This window comes from Schistocerca cancellata, chromosome 3 (genome assembly GCF_023864275.1).
Source record: "Schistocerca cancellata isolate TAMUIC-IGC-003103 chromosome 3, iqSchCanc2.1, whole genome shotgun sequence".
Lineage (NCBI taxonomy): Eukaryota > Metazoa > Arthropoda > Insecta > Orthoptera > Acrididae > Schistocerca > Schistocerca cancellata.
This window is the reverse complement of record NC_064628.1, coordinates 618,620,963-618,634,810: the sequence shown is the minus strand read 5'-3', so window position 1 is coordinate 618,634,810 and position 13,848 is coordinate 618,620,963. Positions and strand designations below refer to the sequence as shown.

The window sequence follows — 13,848 nt, the reverse complement described above, 5'->3', positions numbered from 1 at the left end:
CCAGCATCCACCTCCGAGAGAAGTTTATTGCTGCTGTGAAAGAATCTCCGTTACATTCCACTGTCGAGTGCTTCATCTGTAGGGCCGCAAGACGACGAACTATTCCTGTCATCGAGTTTGCTATGTGGAATTTTGCCTGATACGGCTGATGTAATGGCCATGCTGGATGAGGAAGTAGAGATACCAGACAAAAGTTTCGGTTGTGAGGCTGCTGCACCGTCTGCTGTGACAGAAGGTAATGAATCCTCAGCAGAGGGTTTCGGATATCTGGCAGGTTATCTACATCTACAGCTTAGTCGTACCCCGCAAGCAACCTAACGGTGTGTGGCGGAAGGTACTTCTGGTTTCACTGCCCTCCTCTCAGGCGCCAACGGCACGCGGGTAGAATGATTATCGGTAGTCCTGTGTATTAGCTTCAATTTTTCGAATTTCGTTATACGTATGTGGGAGGAAGTAATATGCTGTCCGACTCTTTCCGGGAAGTGTTCACTCGAAATTCTCATGGTAAACTTCTCCCTGCTACATAATACCTTTCTTGCAACGTCTGCCACTACAGTTTGTTGAGCATTTCTGTCACGCTCTTGCGACGAGTAAAAGACCCAGCGATGAAACGTGCCTCTTTTCTTTAGATCTTATCTATCTCTTCAATCAGTCCTAACTAATAAGAGTCTCAGATTGATGGGGCGTGTGTGATGTCCTTAGGTCAGTTAGGTTTAAGTAGTTCTAAGTTCTAAGGGACTGATGACCTCAGAAGTTAAGTCCCAGAGTGCTCAGAGCCATTTGAACCAATTTTTGCTAGTGTAGCTCCCGCTGTCAAGCGGTAACAACATTCGCGCCATACAGTGTCGCAACTGTACGTATTACACTGTGATATTTGTGAAACTGATTTTATTCGTTAATATGTGCTACGATATACGATTCGAAGTAATGAATACATTGCTTATGCAGTCTTCATTGTGTTTAATCCATACTTCCACACTATTTTTTGTGTAGTGTTCTTGGCTCTGAGCACTATGGGACTTAACATATGAGGTCATCAGTCCCCTAGAACTTAGAACTACGTAAACCTAACTAACCTAAGGACAACACACACATCCATGCCCGAGGCAGGATTCGAACCTGCGACCGTAGCGGTCGCGCGGTTCCAGACTGAAGCGCCTAGAACCGCTCCGCCGCTCCGGCCGGCTGTAGTGTTCTTGTTGTATAATGTATAGCTAAGTCTGTGGCATGAGCCACAGATGCTCGCACATGCCCATGCCCCCCTGTATGCACTGCTGGGTGGCGACGCCGCGCTTGCCAACGCATCGTGCGTTTCGACAGCTTGGGAGGTGGTAGAGGAGGGCATAACATCAAGAGCTATGCTTACCCAAACAGACGGCCTCTTGAGGGTACAGTACGAGGGTTGCCCAGAAAGTAATGCACCGCATTTTTTTTCTCAGTCGAAAACAATTCTACGAATGCGAAACGTTACATATGTATTATTTGAAGGCTCCTCAATGAGCGCGCCAAGTTTCGGTCACTTCCGACAGATAGTGTAGCTGCAGGACAGCATCAAAATGGTGTGATGTACGTTTGCAGCGGTCGAGGAGACCATCCACGGCTATCACACCTGACATGCTGCAGCAGGCTGATATTGTCATTCACGAGGACAGTTGGTGCTGCATCTACCAATCAGCAAAGGAAGTGTGGATGCAATTATCCGCATTCTTGGATATTGAAAAGTGTGTGCAAGGCGGCTCTCGCGGTGTCTAACGGCGGATCACAAATCGCCCAGAAGAAACATTTGATTTGTTGCAACGTCTTGAAGCAGAGAGGGAGGCCTCCTTGTCCTGTATTGTGACTGGTGATGAAACCTGGGTTTGCCATTTTGAGCCTGAAACAAAACGACAGTCGATGGAATGGCGCCACAAAAAAAAAATTCAAAGAAACTGCTTCGTGCGACTGTGAAGGTGTGATTCTCATTGATGTGATGCCTAGAGGTGGTACCATTAATTCAGAACCATATGTGAACATATTAACAAAACTGAGGAAACTCTTCCGGCGACTTCGGCACCACAGCAACCCGGGAGATGTTTTGCTGCAACACGATAACGCTAGGCCCCACACAAGTCTGAGGACTGCTGAACACATCAAAAAACAGGTTTGGACAGTGTTAAACCATCCACGCTACAGTCCTGACTCAGCCCCCTCGGACTTCCACTTGTTTCAGCCATTAAAGGATGGCATTCGTGAAAGATATTTTGAGGACGATGATATTCACACAGTGAAGCACTGGCTCCGCCACAAGGACAAGGATTGGTACCGACAGGGCACACACGCCTTTGTTTCGCGCTGAAGTAAGGCCAGAGAACGGGATGGAGATTATGTGGAAAAATATGGTGTGTAGATAGAACACCATTCTTTCGTGTGTGTAGTTCTTATCATGTTAAATAAAGAATTGTTGAAGAAAAAATACGGTGCAAAACTTTATGGACAACCCACGTAGTTTATTTACTCACCATCACCATTATAAGAAAACTACTGACACGTGAGCGCAGCCGCAGGTAATAGCTAGTTACAAATAAAACAATGGACTATTTTATTAATCATTCCATATTTACAACATAAATTTGTATCTCTCTGTGGTTTTTTTTATGCTACTAACTTCTCTATAAGAGATGAGCCTTGTATCTCATGCTAACACATAATCACTGGTTAAATGTAAGATTAAGGTTTGAGAACCCATCAATGACTGGGTCATCAGATAAGACTCCAGCTTGGATAGGACGAGGAGTCATCCCACCTTTGACTTAATACAAGAAAGCCAGGAGAACATAAATGTGGATGGTTGGGCAACGTTCAACTCACCTCTTCTTGAAAGCATGTCAACTGTCCATACCGCTAGAACACATTTATGTGTTTGGTTATTTGTGTTCTACACTACATTCCCATGGTCTACTATCGATCGGATCCTTTGCATCCCTACCGATAATCTTACTTCTTTCAATGAATACTTTCTGATCATAAGTATCCAGACAGCTATTAGTAGACATTAGTATGGGGTTTGTCCACCCTGTGCCTTTATGACAGCTTGACCGCTGCAGGAGACACCTTCAGTGTGGTGTCTGAAAATCTTATTTGTAAAGAACTGAAACTAGACAAGGTAGTGGTGTTAGACGCTTGGGTCTGGAGCCAAGTCAGCGCTCTAATGTACCCCAAAGATGTTCCATTTGGTTCAGGTTGAGACTCTTGGCAGGACAGCCCGTTTCAGGAATGTTCACAAGCCATTGCCTCACAGATACTGCTTTACGACAGGTTGCATTGTCATGCTGACATAAACAGTCATCGTCTCCGAACTGTCCCTCTATCGCACGCAATACAGAATGTTATAAAATGTGTTCGTATCCTTCCGCATGTACCATTTTCCTAAGTGCAATAAGGGGACCAGACCTAACTACGAAAAACACCTCCTTCTCATAGCATGACCTTCTCCCTAATTCAGTGTTGGCTCCGACGGCAGGCCAAGTTCTCCAAGCATTCGCCAAACCCGTACCCTTACATCAGATTGCCACAGTGTATAGTGTGATTCAGTATTCCAAATGACTGGTTTTCTGTCATCCAACGTCAAGCGTCGTCTCCCTTTACACCACCTCAAGCGTAATTTACCACTCTACCACAGAAATGTGTGGCTTATGAGGTAGTGCTGCACTGCTGTGAGCAAACCTTTTCATCTCCGACGCGCACTCATTATGCTAGATTTCTGTTAGCACTTTGGAATTCACGAGGGATCCTTTCCGCTCATTTCATCTGGTTTTCTACAATGCTCGACTGTTCCTGTCTGTCAGTGTATGAGATATGACTGGTTTTGATTTAGCTGTAGTTGTTCCTTCGTGTTTCGTTTGATAACCACGTTACGAACAGTGGGCTTGGGCAGATTTAGAAGGGTTGAAGTGTCTTTGATGGATTCGCTACTCAGATATCCTATCACTGCTTCACGTTCGAAGTCACTCATTGTCCTGGTCCATTCTGCTGTTACCGCATCTCCACTCACAAAACACTGACACCGACACTGAAAATGACAAACTCAGTGTGGGGCTTGAAAGAAGCAGGCTAAGAATGCTAATTCTATTCCTGTACATCGTCAGATGTTGGTGACAGATGGTCCTCATAGGATGAATTGTCCTTAGTTTGGAGCTGCTCAAGGTATCGTCCGTTCTTCTTATTTCAGTGAAGTCATTTATTACGCATTTCAATTCAAAATTTGTTGAAATTATGTTTACAAGAAAATCCAGACAGTTTGTTTCTTTAATTTTAAATAATAGTGCTGTAATAGTTTCTAGGTGTATTACCTGTTTGCGCTCATCTGTACACGCCCATGACCGAAAATGCCAATACAAGAGTCCAAAAGACAACACATCAAGAAGTATCCAAAAAAGTTTGAACAATTTTATATGTCTAGGAGTGGTGGCGTACTTGTTTAATCTAGCAACTTGGAGGCCGGGTATGGTGGATGAGGAGGGGGCAAGAGCACTGCTTCTCAGCATGCTGTGTTGATCTGGTGTCAGCACTGATATCGGGATCAATATGGTCACTTAAGAGGTGTCTTTGGTGTACAGGTTAGCTAACGAATCGAAGCGCGCATGGCCCACAATTATGCTAGAAGTGAACGTGTTACGACGTTTTTCTGCAAGTAAAGCCACAATCTTGTAGGATCTCAGTATGGACTACCTACCTACTACTCATGACATCCCTTCACAGCTTAGCTTCTGCCCGTACCTGTCTCCAGCTTTCTGAACTCCACAGAACCTACAATGCGTTATCTCGGTGGACAACTAAGCGCTGGAGAGACAGTTCGGACATAAAAATAACGGCAGCATTGAATCTCTGAAGGTGGGTAGTGAGTCGCGCGTGGATTGCTTCGTTATGAACAGTACTGTACTACACTACTGGCTATTAAAATTGCTACACCAAGAAGAAATGCAGATGGTAAACAGGTATTCATTGGACAAATATATTATACTAGAACTGACATGTGATTACATTTTCACGCAATTTGGGTGCATAGATCCTGAGAAATCAGTATCCAGAACAACCATCTCTGCTCTAATAACGGCCTTGATACGGCTGGGCATTGAGTCAAACAGAGCTTGGATGGCGTGTACAGGTACAGCTGCCCATGGAGCTTCAACACGATACCACAGTTCATCAGGAGTAGTGACTGGCCTATTGTGACGAGCCAGTTGCTCGGCCACCATTGACCAGACGTTTTCAGTTGGTGAGAGATCTAGAGAATGTGCTGGCCAGGGCAGCAGTCAAACATTTTCAGTATCCAGCATGGCCCGCACAGGACCTGCAACATGTGGTCGGGCATTATCGTGCTGAAATGTGGGGTTTCGCAGGCATCGAATGAAGGGTAGAGTCACGGTCGTAACACATCATGTAACGTCCACTGTTCAAAGCGCCGTCGATGCGAACAAGAGGCGACCGAGACGTGTAACCAATGGCACCCCATACTATCACGCCGGGTGATACGCCAGTATGGCGATGACGAATACACGCTTCCAATGTGCATTCACCGCGATGTCGCCAAACACGGATGCGACCATGATGCTGTAAACAGATCCTGGATTCATCCGAAAAAATGACGTTTTGCCATTCGTGCACCCAGGTTCGTCGTTGAGTACACCATCGCAGGCGCTCCTGTCTGTGATGCAGCGTCAAGGGTAACTGCAGCCATGGTCTCCGAGCTGATAGTCCATGCTGCTGCAAACGTCGTCGAACTGTTCGTGCAGATGGTTGTTGTCTTGCAAACGTCCCCATCTGTTGCTCAGGGATCAGGACGTGGCTGCACGATCCGTTACAGCCATGCGGATAAGATGCCTGTCATCTCAATTGCTAGTGATACGAGGCCGTTTGGGATCCAGCACGGCGTTCCATATTACCGGCCTGAACCCACCGATTCCATATTTTGCTGACAGTCATTGGATCTCGACCAACGCGACCAGCAATGTCGCGATGCGATAAACCGCAATTGCGATAGGCTACAATCCGACCTTTATCAAAGTCGGAAACGTGATGGTACGCATTTATCCTCCTTACACGAGGCATCACAACAACGTTTCACCAGGCAACGCCGGTCAATTGCTGTTTGTGTATGAGAAATCGATTGGAAACTTTCCTCATGTCAGCACATTATGGGTGTCGCCACCGGCGCCAACCTTGTGTGAATACTCTGAAAAGCTAATCATTTGCATATCACAGCATCTTCTTGCTGTCGGTTAAATTTCGCGTCTGTAGCACGTCATCTTCGTGGTGTAGCAATTTTAATAGGCAGTAGTGTAGTTGAAGGCGACTATGTGTGTTGCATTTCAGCTAGCGAAAGCAGTGGCACCGTGGCTACAACAATGGACTCGCATTCAGGACAAGTACAGTTTAAATTCCCGGCCAACCAGCCAGATGTGGGCTTCCAGTGGTTTCCCTGAATCGATTAAGGCACTGGTCCTCTGAAAAGGACACTCGGTAGTTCCTTTGAAAAGGACACGACTGATTCTCCTTGGCATCCTGTCTCCTCACCTCCTTACGAGCTTTCAGTTCGCCTCTGTAATGATCTCGTCGTCAATTGGACGTCAGTCCCAGTTCTCCTCCTTTTCTCGTCATAGTCCACACAGTATTTTAATATGTCGGCATAGTTGCCAGTTTTGATCAGTAGGGAGTAGTGAAACATCGACGAAGGACAAGTGCACTAGTAGCTACTACTAGGAGTATACACCACGGACAGGTTCCTTACATAAAGCGGCCCAGTACCGATGTACGGTAGTGTTGGTGGAGGTGCCGCCGTTACGCAATGCGCAGTGGCTGGCCCGCCGGCCGCAGCGGCCACGCTACCGCCCCGTCCCGTCACGTGTGACCGTCTGCGTGTGTTGTAGTGGGGGCTGGCCTGCAGTCTACATCCGTGGCGGTCGGACGCGGCGGCGCTGAGTCGGCGGGGCGGACTCGCTCGGAAGGCGGCAGCGGCAGCGGCGGCACAACTGGGCAGATGGCAGCGGGCGCCGACAGCAAGAGGACCGCCGGCGCGGCGCCGGAGGGCGGCTGGGGGTGGGCCGTCGCCGCCGGGCTCGCCGCCACGCTCGTGAGTACCTCCACTGACCACTCTCAGTACAGCATGGATTCCAGGAGGGTTTATATATATATATATATATATATATATATATATATATATATATATATATATATATATATATATTTCAGAAGCGATGGTCAATATTCAGGGATACGACGGGGATGATTATTAGAAACAAGAAAATAAAGAAGTAAGCATGGCTCTAAAACGCATTCCTTAAGGGCTATGAGCAATTCTTGATCTTCGAGTGTGTGAAGCAATTCTCTTCTACTGTAACCTCTATACTTTCCATATGTCAATAAGTGGTAGTATGGAAAAAAAAGAAAAGAAAATAATGTCCAGTAAACATGTGCTCTAAAATGCATACCTTAAAAGTTATAAGCGCTTGTTCATTGCAAGAGTTGTGTTTCAAAATAGCGAGGATGAAAAAGTGCTCATAGCCCTTAAGGTACACATTGTAGACCACATGTTTACTGGACTTTTTTCTTGTTTTGGTCCATACTACCACTTTCCAAAATATGGAAAGCAAAGAGCTTCCTGTAGAAGAGATTTGTTTCACAGTATCTAAGATCAAGAAATGTTCTCCTCGATGTTTTAACAGATGTTCTACCATCCTGTCCCTTCTTCTTGTGTTCTGGTCAGTGTTTTTTGGTATATTGGTTCAAATGGCTCTGATCACTATGGGACTTAACATCTGTGGTCATCAGTCCCCTAGAACTTAGAACTTCTTAAACCTAACTAACCTAAGGACATCACACACATCCATGCCCGAGGCAGGATTCGAACCTGCGACCGGAGCGGTCACGCGGTTCCAGACTTTAACCGCACGGCCACACCGGCCGGCTTTGGTATATTCCTTTCCTCGCCGATTTTCCGGAGAGCCTCTTCGTTCCTTACCTTATTAGTCCACCCAATTTTCAACAACATTGTCTAGCACCACATCTCAAATGTTTCGATTGTCTTCTTAGTCCATGATTCACAACCATGCAACGTTGTGCTCCTAAACGTACATTCTTGGAAATTTCTTCCTCAAATTTGGGTCTATGTTTCGTACTAGCAGACTTGTCTTGGCCAGAAATGCCCATTTTGACAGCGCTAGTCTAGTTTTTGTGTCCTCCTTGCTCCGTCCTTCATGGGATATTTCGCTGAATAGGTTGCAATTCCTTAACTTCCTTAACTTCATCTGCTTCGCGTTCACCAGTCCTGATGTTAAGTTTCAAATGTTCAGATGGCTCTAATCACTATGGGACTTAACATCTGAGGTCATCAGTCCCCTAGACTTAGAACTACTTAAGCCTAACCAACCTAAGGACATCACACACATCCATGCCCGAGGCAGGATTCGAACTTGCGACCGTAGCGGTTCCACACTGAAGCGCCTAGAACCGCTCGGCCACACCCGCCGGCTGTTAAGTTTCTTGCTGTTCTCATTTCTGCTACTACTCATTACTTTCGTCTTTCTTATGTTTACTCTCAATCCACATTCAGTAAATTCTGCAATTCTTCTTCACATTAACTGAGAGTAGCTATGTCACCAGCGAATCTTATCATTGATATCGTTTCACCTTGAATTTTAGTTCCACTCTGGAACCTTTCTCTTATTTTCGTCATTGCTTCTTCGATGTATAGATCGAATAGTAGGGGCAAAAGACTACATCCCTGTCTTACACCCCTTTCAATCCGTGCACTACGTTCTTGGTCTTCCAGTCTTATTATTTACTCTCGGCTCCCATACATATTGCGTATTACCCGTCTTTCTCTATAGCTTACGCCCATTTTTCTCAAAATTTCGAGAAATATTACAAGCCTTACATAATATATCATCACCAGTTGGTATTTTTTGTGATCTCTCCAAGCTATTTGATTGTGTAGACCCTATTACTCCCTTGGGAAACGTCAAGTTTTGCGGGAATGATAGCTCTACACGCAGCTGGTTTAAATTAAACGTAACAAATAGAATGCAAAAAGTTGGGCTGAATAATCGAAACAAGTTTGGAAGGGTAGAAAATTGTAGTGCCTGGGGACAAACCAGAATGGCAGTCCCACAGCGTTCAATTTTAGGTCCATTCCTGTTCGTTATATATGAGAATGACCGTCCACTTAACATTCAACACCCAGAGATGGTATTTTTTTACATACGACACTAATGTTATATTTTATCCCACCAGAGTCAATAGAACAGATAGTAAACGATGTTTCACAAAGAATTATTAAGTGGTTCTAAGAAAATGGGCTCTCCATAAACCTAAAAAAAGCGCTATATTCATTTCTTTACGACAGACAGACTCGTAACAATTGATGTAGTGTATGAGCAGAACTCTGTAAATAGGCTAGAATGCTCCAAAATTTTGGCTGTGCATATTGATGAAAACTTAAACTGGAAGAGACATGTTACTGAGCGTCTCAAACAGTTAAGTTCAGTTATTCTTTGCTCTTCGTACAACTGATAAACTTGGAAGCAAACCAATTAACCACCGGACGTATTTTGCATGTTTACACTCAATAATGTCTTACGTAACAATTTTCTCGGGTAAATCATGACGTACAAAGAAAATATTGAGAGCACAAAAGCGAGCTGTAGGAATAACATGTGAGCGCTCACCCACGGACGTCATGTACGAGTAGGTACCTCTTCAAGGAGCTAGGCATTGTAAGTGCGCCGTCACAATATATATATTCGTTACTGAAATTGGTCAGAAATAACCCATCGCAATTTGAGAAGAACATTTATATCCATATCTACAACACTAGAGGGAAAATGACCTTAATTACCCACAATTAAGCTGTCTGTTACTCAGGAAGGAGGTCAACATGCAGCAACAAATATCTTTTTTTATCATTTGCCCAATAACATAAAATGACTGGCAACTAGCAAACGCCGACCGTAGTGGCCGAGCGGTTCTAGGCGCTTCAGTCTGGAACCGCGCGACCGCTACGGTCGCAGGTTCGAATCCTGCCTCGGGCATGGATATGTGTGATGTCATTAGGTTAGTTAGGTTCAAGTAGTTCTAAGTTCAGTAAGTTCAGTAAGGGGACTGGTGACCTCAGATGCTAAGTCCCATAGTGCTCAGAGCCATTTTGAACCAACTAGCAAAACAAGTTTTAAATATAAATCATTTCGAGTGGACAACTCCTTCTGTTGCACTGAAAACTTTCTACTTAGAAACTGGTAACAGTTTCTTCTTAAAAAGAACAATTGGTATGACTAAAAAAAGTTTTCATTAATGTTAACACTAATCTCAGCCAGAAGCAAAATTAGTCCCTTTTGCAGTATGAAAGATATACGGGCAAATCATGTAATAGGTAAGATGAAAAAACTAAAACGCGAACATGAACACATTCATTCTTACTCAGGTTGTGTTTTCCCTTTTGTATAAATTAGAGAGCCCTGGCATTTAGACAGGCGAGCAAGCTATACAGAACAGTTTTAAAGTGTGGAGATATGTGTAAAATACTTGTTTAAATTAGAAATAAGTACTCTGTAGAAATAATGTTTATAATGTCCGAAGAAGATGATTTGCAGTGCAAACAGTAATATTTTTAGCACAAATCGCTCAGACTCTAACATGCCACTTCCATCTACAGGAGCTGAAACTATGCTAAGTGTTCGATTAATTGCTTTCTTTAACTTTTTCCGGAAGTCGTTGACCTTTAAAAGACCAAGGGACACGTTGATTCAGATTCCGCGTAAAGTAACATCCTCCCGGCCCCTACCTTCACCTCCATTTGTTGCACCTCTTGAGTGCTAGCTGGTTCTCAGATAGAAGAAAGCTAATAGCATTTCACTCCTGTAAGACAATGGTCGCTATGCGTGGCGGTACTTAAAACGTCCTTGAAATTTATGGCTATTTCGTTTTGTCTCGTGCTGTACGAAAATCGAAATAAAATTTTCAGATATTTTACTTCAAAATCCAAATATCGTCCTTCCAGCATAGTTCATTAATTAATTCGTAAAAGCTACATTAAAAGTGGAAACTCGATCAACAGGTACCTAATTCTCAACTTTCAACTGTATTTAATTGTCGCGATTATTTCCTCTTGAAATCAAGCATTGTAATTCTACGTTATTTGTTCAAATCAGAGTGGTACATATTTTACTTAGTGCAACTTTTTACTTAATTTCGTTTAGCAGCGAGTTTATCAAATAATCAATTATCTTTTTCAGTTGGACTTGAACGCTTGCTGTAGGGAAATGAATGAGAGCAGCAGACCAACTACTTCATTGCATAATGTCTCTGCCTATTATTTTCTCTATCTCTATCACAGAATGATTGCTTTACACGAATATTGTTTCTTACATACATACAGATGTGCATACTACTGTATGTAGCTAAGTCTTGATTTTCAATTCTTTGTGGTCGTAGGATTGTTCACGGCTACAAAATAGGTTCCGGATGCACACAAATGGTTTAGGCGAGTGTGTATTAAAATCTCTTTCCTCCTGTGTTGTGTGAGTTAAATCAATTCACTGCGACATATGCAAAAATAAAAAAAGCGTTTGATACGAAAGTTGGAAGCCTCTTATAAGAGTTCAACATGCTTCGTAGGAATGAGTATCTATGTCAGGTAATAAAAACCCACTCATTTATCCTCCACCAGGAACAAAGTTTGGACCAGACACTAAACCAGAAACTAACGCAGTGTGTGCGGGCAGAGACAGATAGGTAACGTAAACACACAAGGTGGGTGATAGACGTGTACTTAAATTATTTGTCTTGTACGACTGCCAGCCACCTTATTTATTTAGTTCTCCCACTGCTGCGCGCTTCAAGCACGTGTTTCTCATCATATGGCACTTTTATTGCTTTCATGTGAAAATAAAAGTTGAAATAATATCACATTAACGAGTTGATAATTTAAGAAAGCAACACTGATCAGCTAGCCCATTGTGACCACCTACCTAATAGCCAGTATGTCACCTTTGGCGCAAAGACAGAGGCGACGCGTCGTAGCAGGGAAGAAATGTGGCCTTGGTAGGTCGCTGGAGGGAGTTGGTACAACATCTGCACACGCAAGTCACGTAAATTTCGGTCAGGGGACAATCAGCTCTGACGCTACTTTTTTTCGATCGGCTTCAGATCTGGCGAGTTGGGGGAGGGGGGATGACCACATCAATTGGAACTCGCCACTATGTTCCTCGAAGCTCTCCATCACACTCCTGGCCTTGTGACATGGCGCCTTATCTTGTTGAAAAATATCACTGCTGTCAAGAAACATGACCGTCATGAAAGGGTGTTCATGGCCTGCAACCAGTGTACGTTACTCCTTGTCCGTTACGGTGCCTTGCTCGAGCTCCACTGGACCCATGGATGCCCACGTGGATGTGCCCCAGAGCACAATAGGCTCACCTCCAGCTTGTCTCCGTCCAACAGTATAGATGTCAAGGAGCTGTTCCCCTGGAAGACGACGGATTCGCGTTCTCCCATCGGCATGATGAAGAAAGTATCGGAATTCCTCAGACCATGCAACGTTCTGACATTGCGCCAACGTTCAGTGCCGAAGGTCACGTGAGCATTTCAGTTGTAGTTGTCCAAGTCGTGGTGGTAACATTGGCACATGCGTGGGTCGTCGGCGGCAGAAGCCTGCTATGTTTTACCACTCTGCCGAGCCTACGATGTCTGACATCTGTAATGAGGGGTGGCCGCGCAGCCCCATGACGTCTGGAGATGGTTTCACCTTTCTATGCCATGTGTTGAAGACACTTACCAAAGCACTCCTCGAACAACGGAAAAATCGAGCGGTTTCCCTCTGGGCCCTCATAACCTGACCTCGGTCAAACTTAGTGTGCCTACCCCATTCTACACACAGACAGCACTCTCACTGATACTGCATGTACCGTGGGTGTGTCTGACTAGCAGTCATGCGTCACCAGGTAACGTTGCTATCGCTTGGACGGTCTTATATCGATGGTAGGTCTTTGGTCACGACGTTCTTGTTAATAAGTCTATATCTTATGCAACCCTGACGTTATCACTTGTGAGAAAATAGGGAAACTGGTGGGGGTAGGATTGGGGAGGAGAAGAGGCGTGGCGAAGGTTGGGAAGGGGGGTGGGTTGCGAGGGTGTGCCATCCATTGTTATTGTTGTTGTTTTTGTTGTGAGGTTGGATAGACCTCTACTTGCCGAGGGAATAACAAGTAATTGGTGCAACATATTAACTGAAACCAGATTATAATCATGTGTCCAACAGAGGCAATCTCCAAAATGCAGGCCAACATCACAACAATAACAGTAACAACAGTGAATGTCATTTTGTCATTCTCTCCACCTCCTCTCCCATTTCGTACCTATCCCCACCCTCCACACTAACAACATCCTCCCGCCCCGCCCACCACTTGACTGGTAACAGTACGAAACACCATTTATCCACGACAGGCGTAGTACCGTCGCCTAACAAATGTGGCCACAGTCAAAGGCGTAAACTTACTGAATGCTTGTCGTATTGTTCTTCACAAAGTGTGTGACACGATCAGTGTGACGAGTACTAATTCTTTCGCACGATCCGTCTCTTCTGACTCCGTACGCGAACATATCGAAATCGACTGCAGAGTAGGGTCTTCAAACCGGAGCTTTGCCTTTTCGTAGACGAAGCTATTACCACTGAAAGATCTAAATAGTCCTCAGAGTGCCGCTCAGGTCTTCACCCTGGTAGCAGACTCGTCTTCTACTTACTTTCCGTGGGCCGTAGCAAATCTCCTCCGCAGCTTGCTGGAATATCCTTCAGAGAAGGGGCACGGTGATGGGAAGGCG

At 44.7% G+C, this 13,848-nt stretch overlaps 1 protein-coding gene across 1 annotated transcript in view; it reads left to right on the top strand.

Annotated features, from left to right (window-relative positions):
* The window catches only part of LOC126175524 (monocarboxylate transporter 1-like), a 234,397-nt gene that overhangs the window by 135,910 nt on the left and 84,639 nt on the right, over positions 1–13,848 (top strand). The window contains exon 3 of the mRNA XM_049922351.1: positions 6,906–7,108. Coding sequence (XP_049778308.1) covers positions 7,016–7,108 — 93 coding nt within the window. The 5' untranslated portion in view covers positions 6,906–7,015. The remainder of the gene's footprint in view (positions 1–6,905; positions 7,109–13,848) is intronic.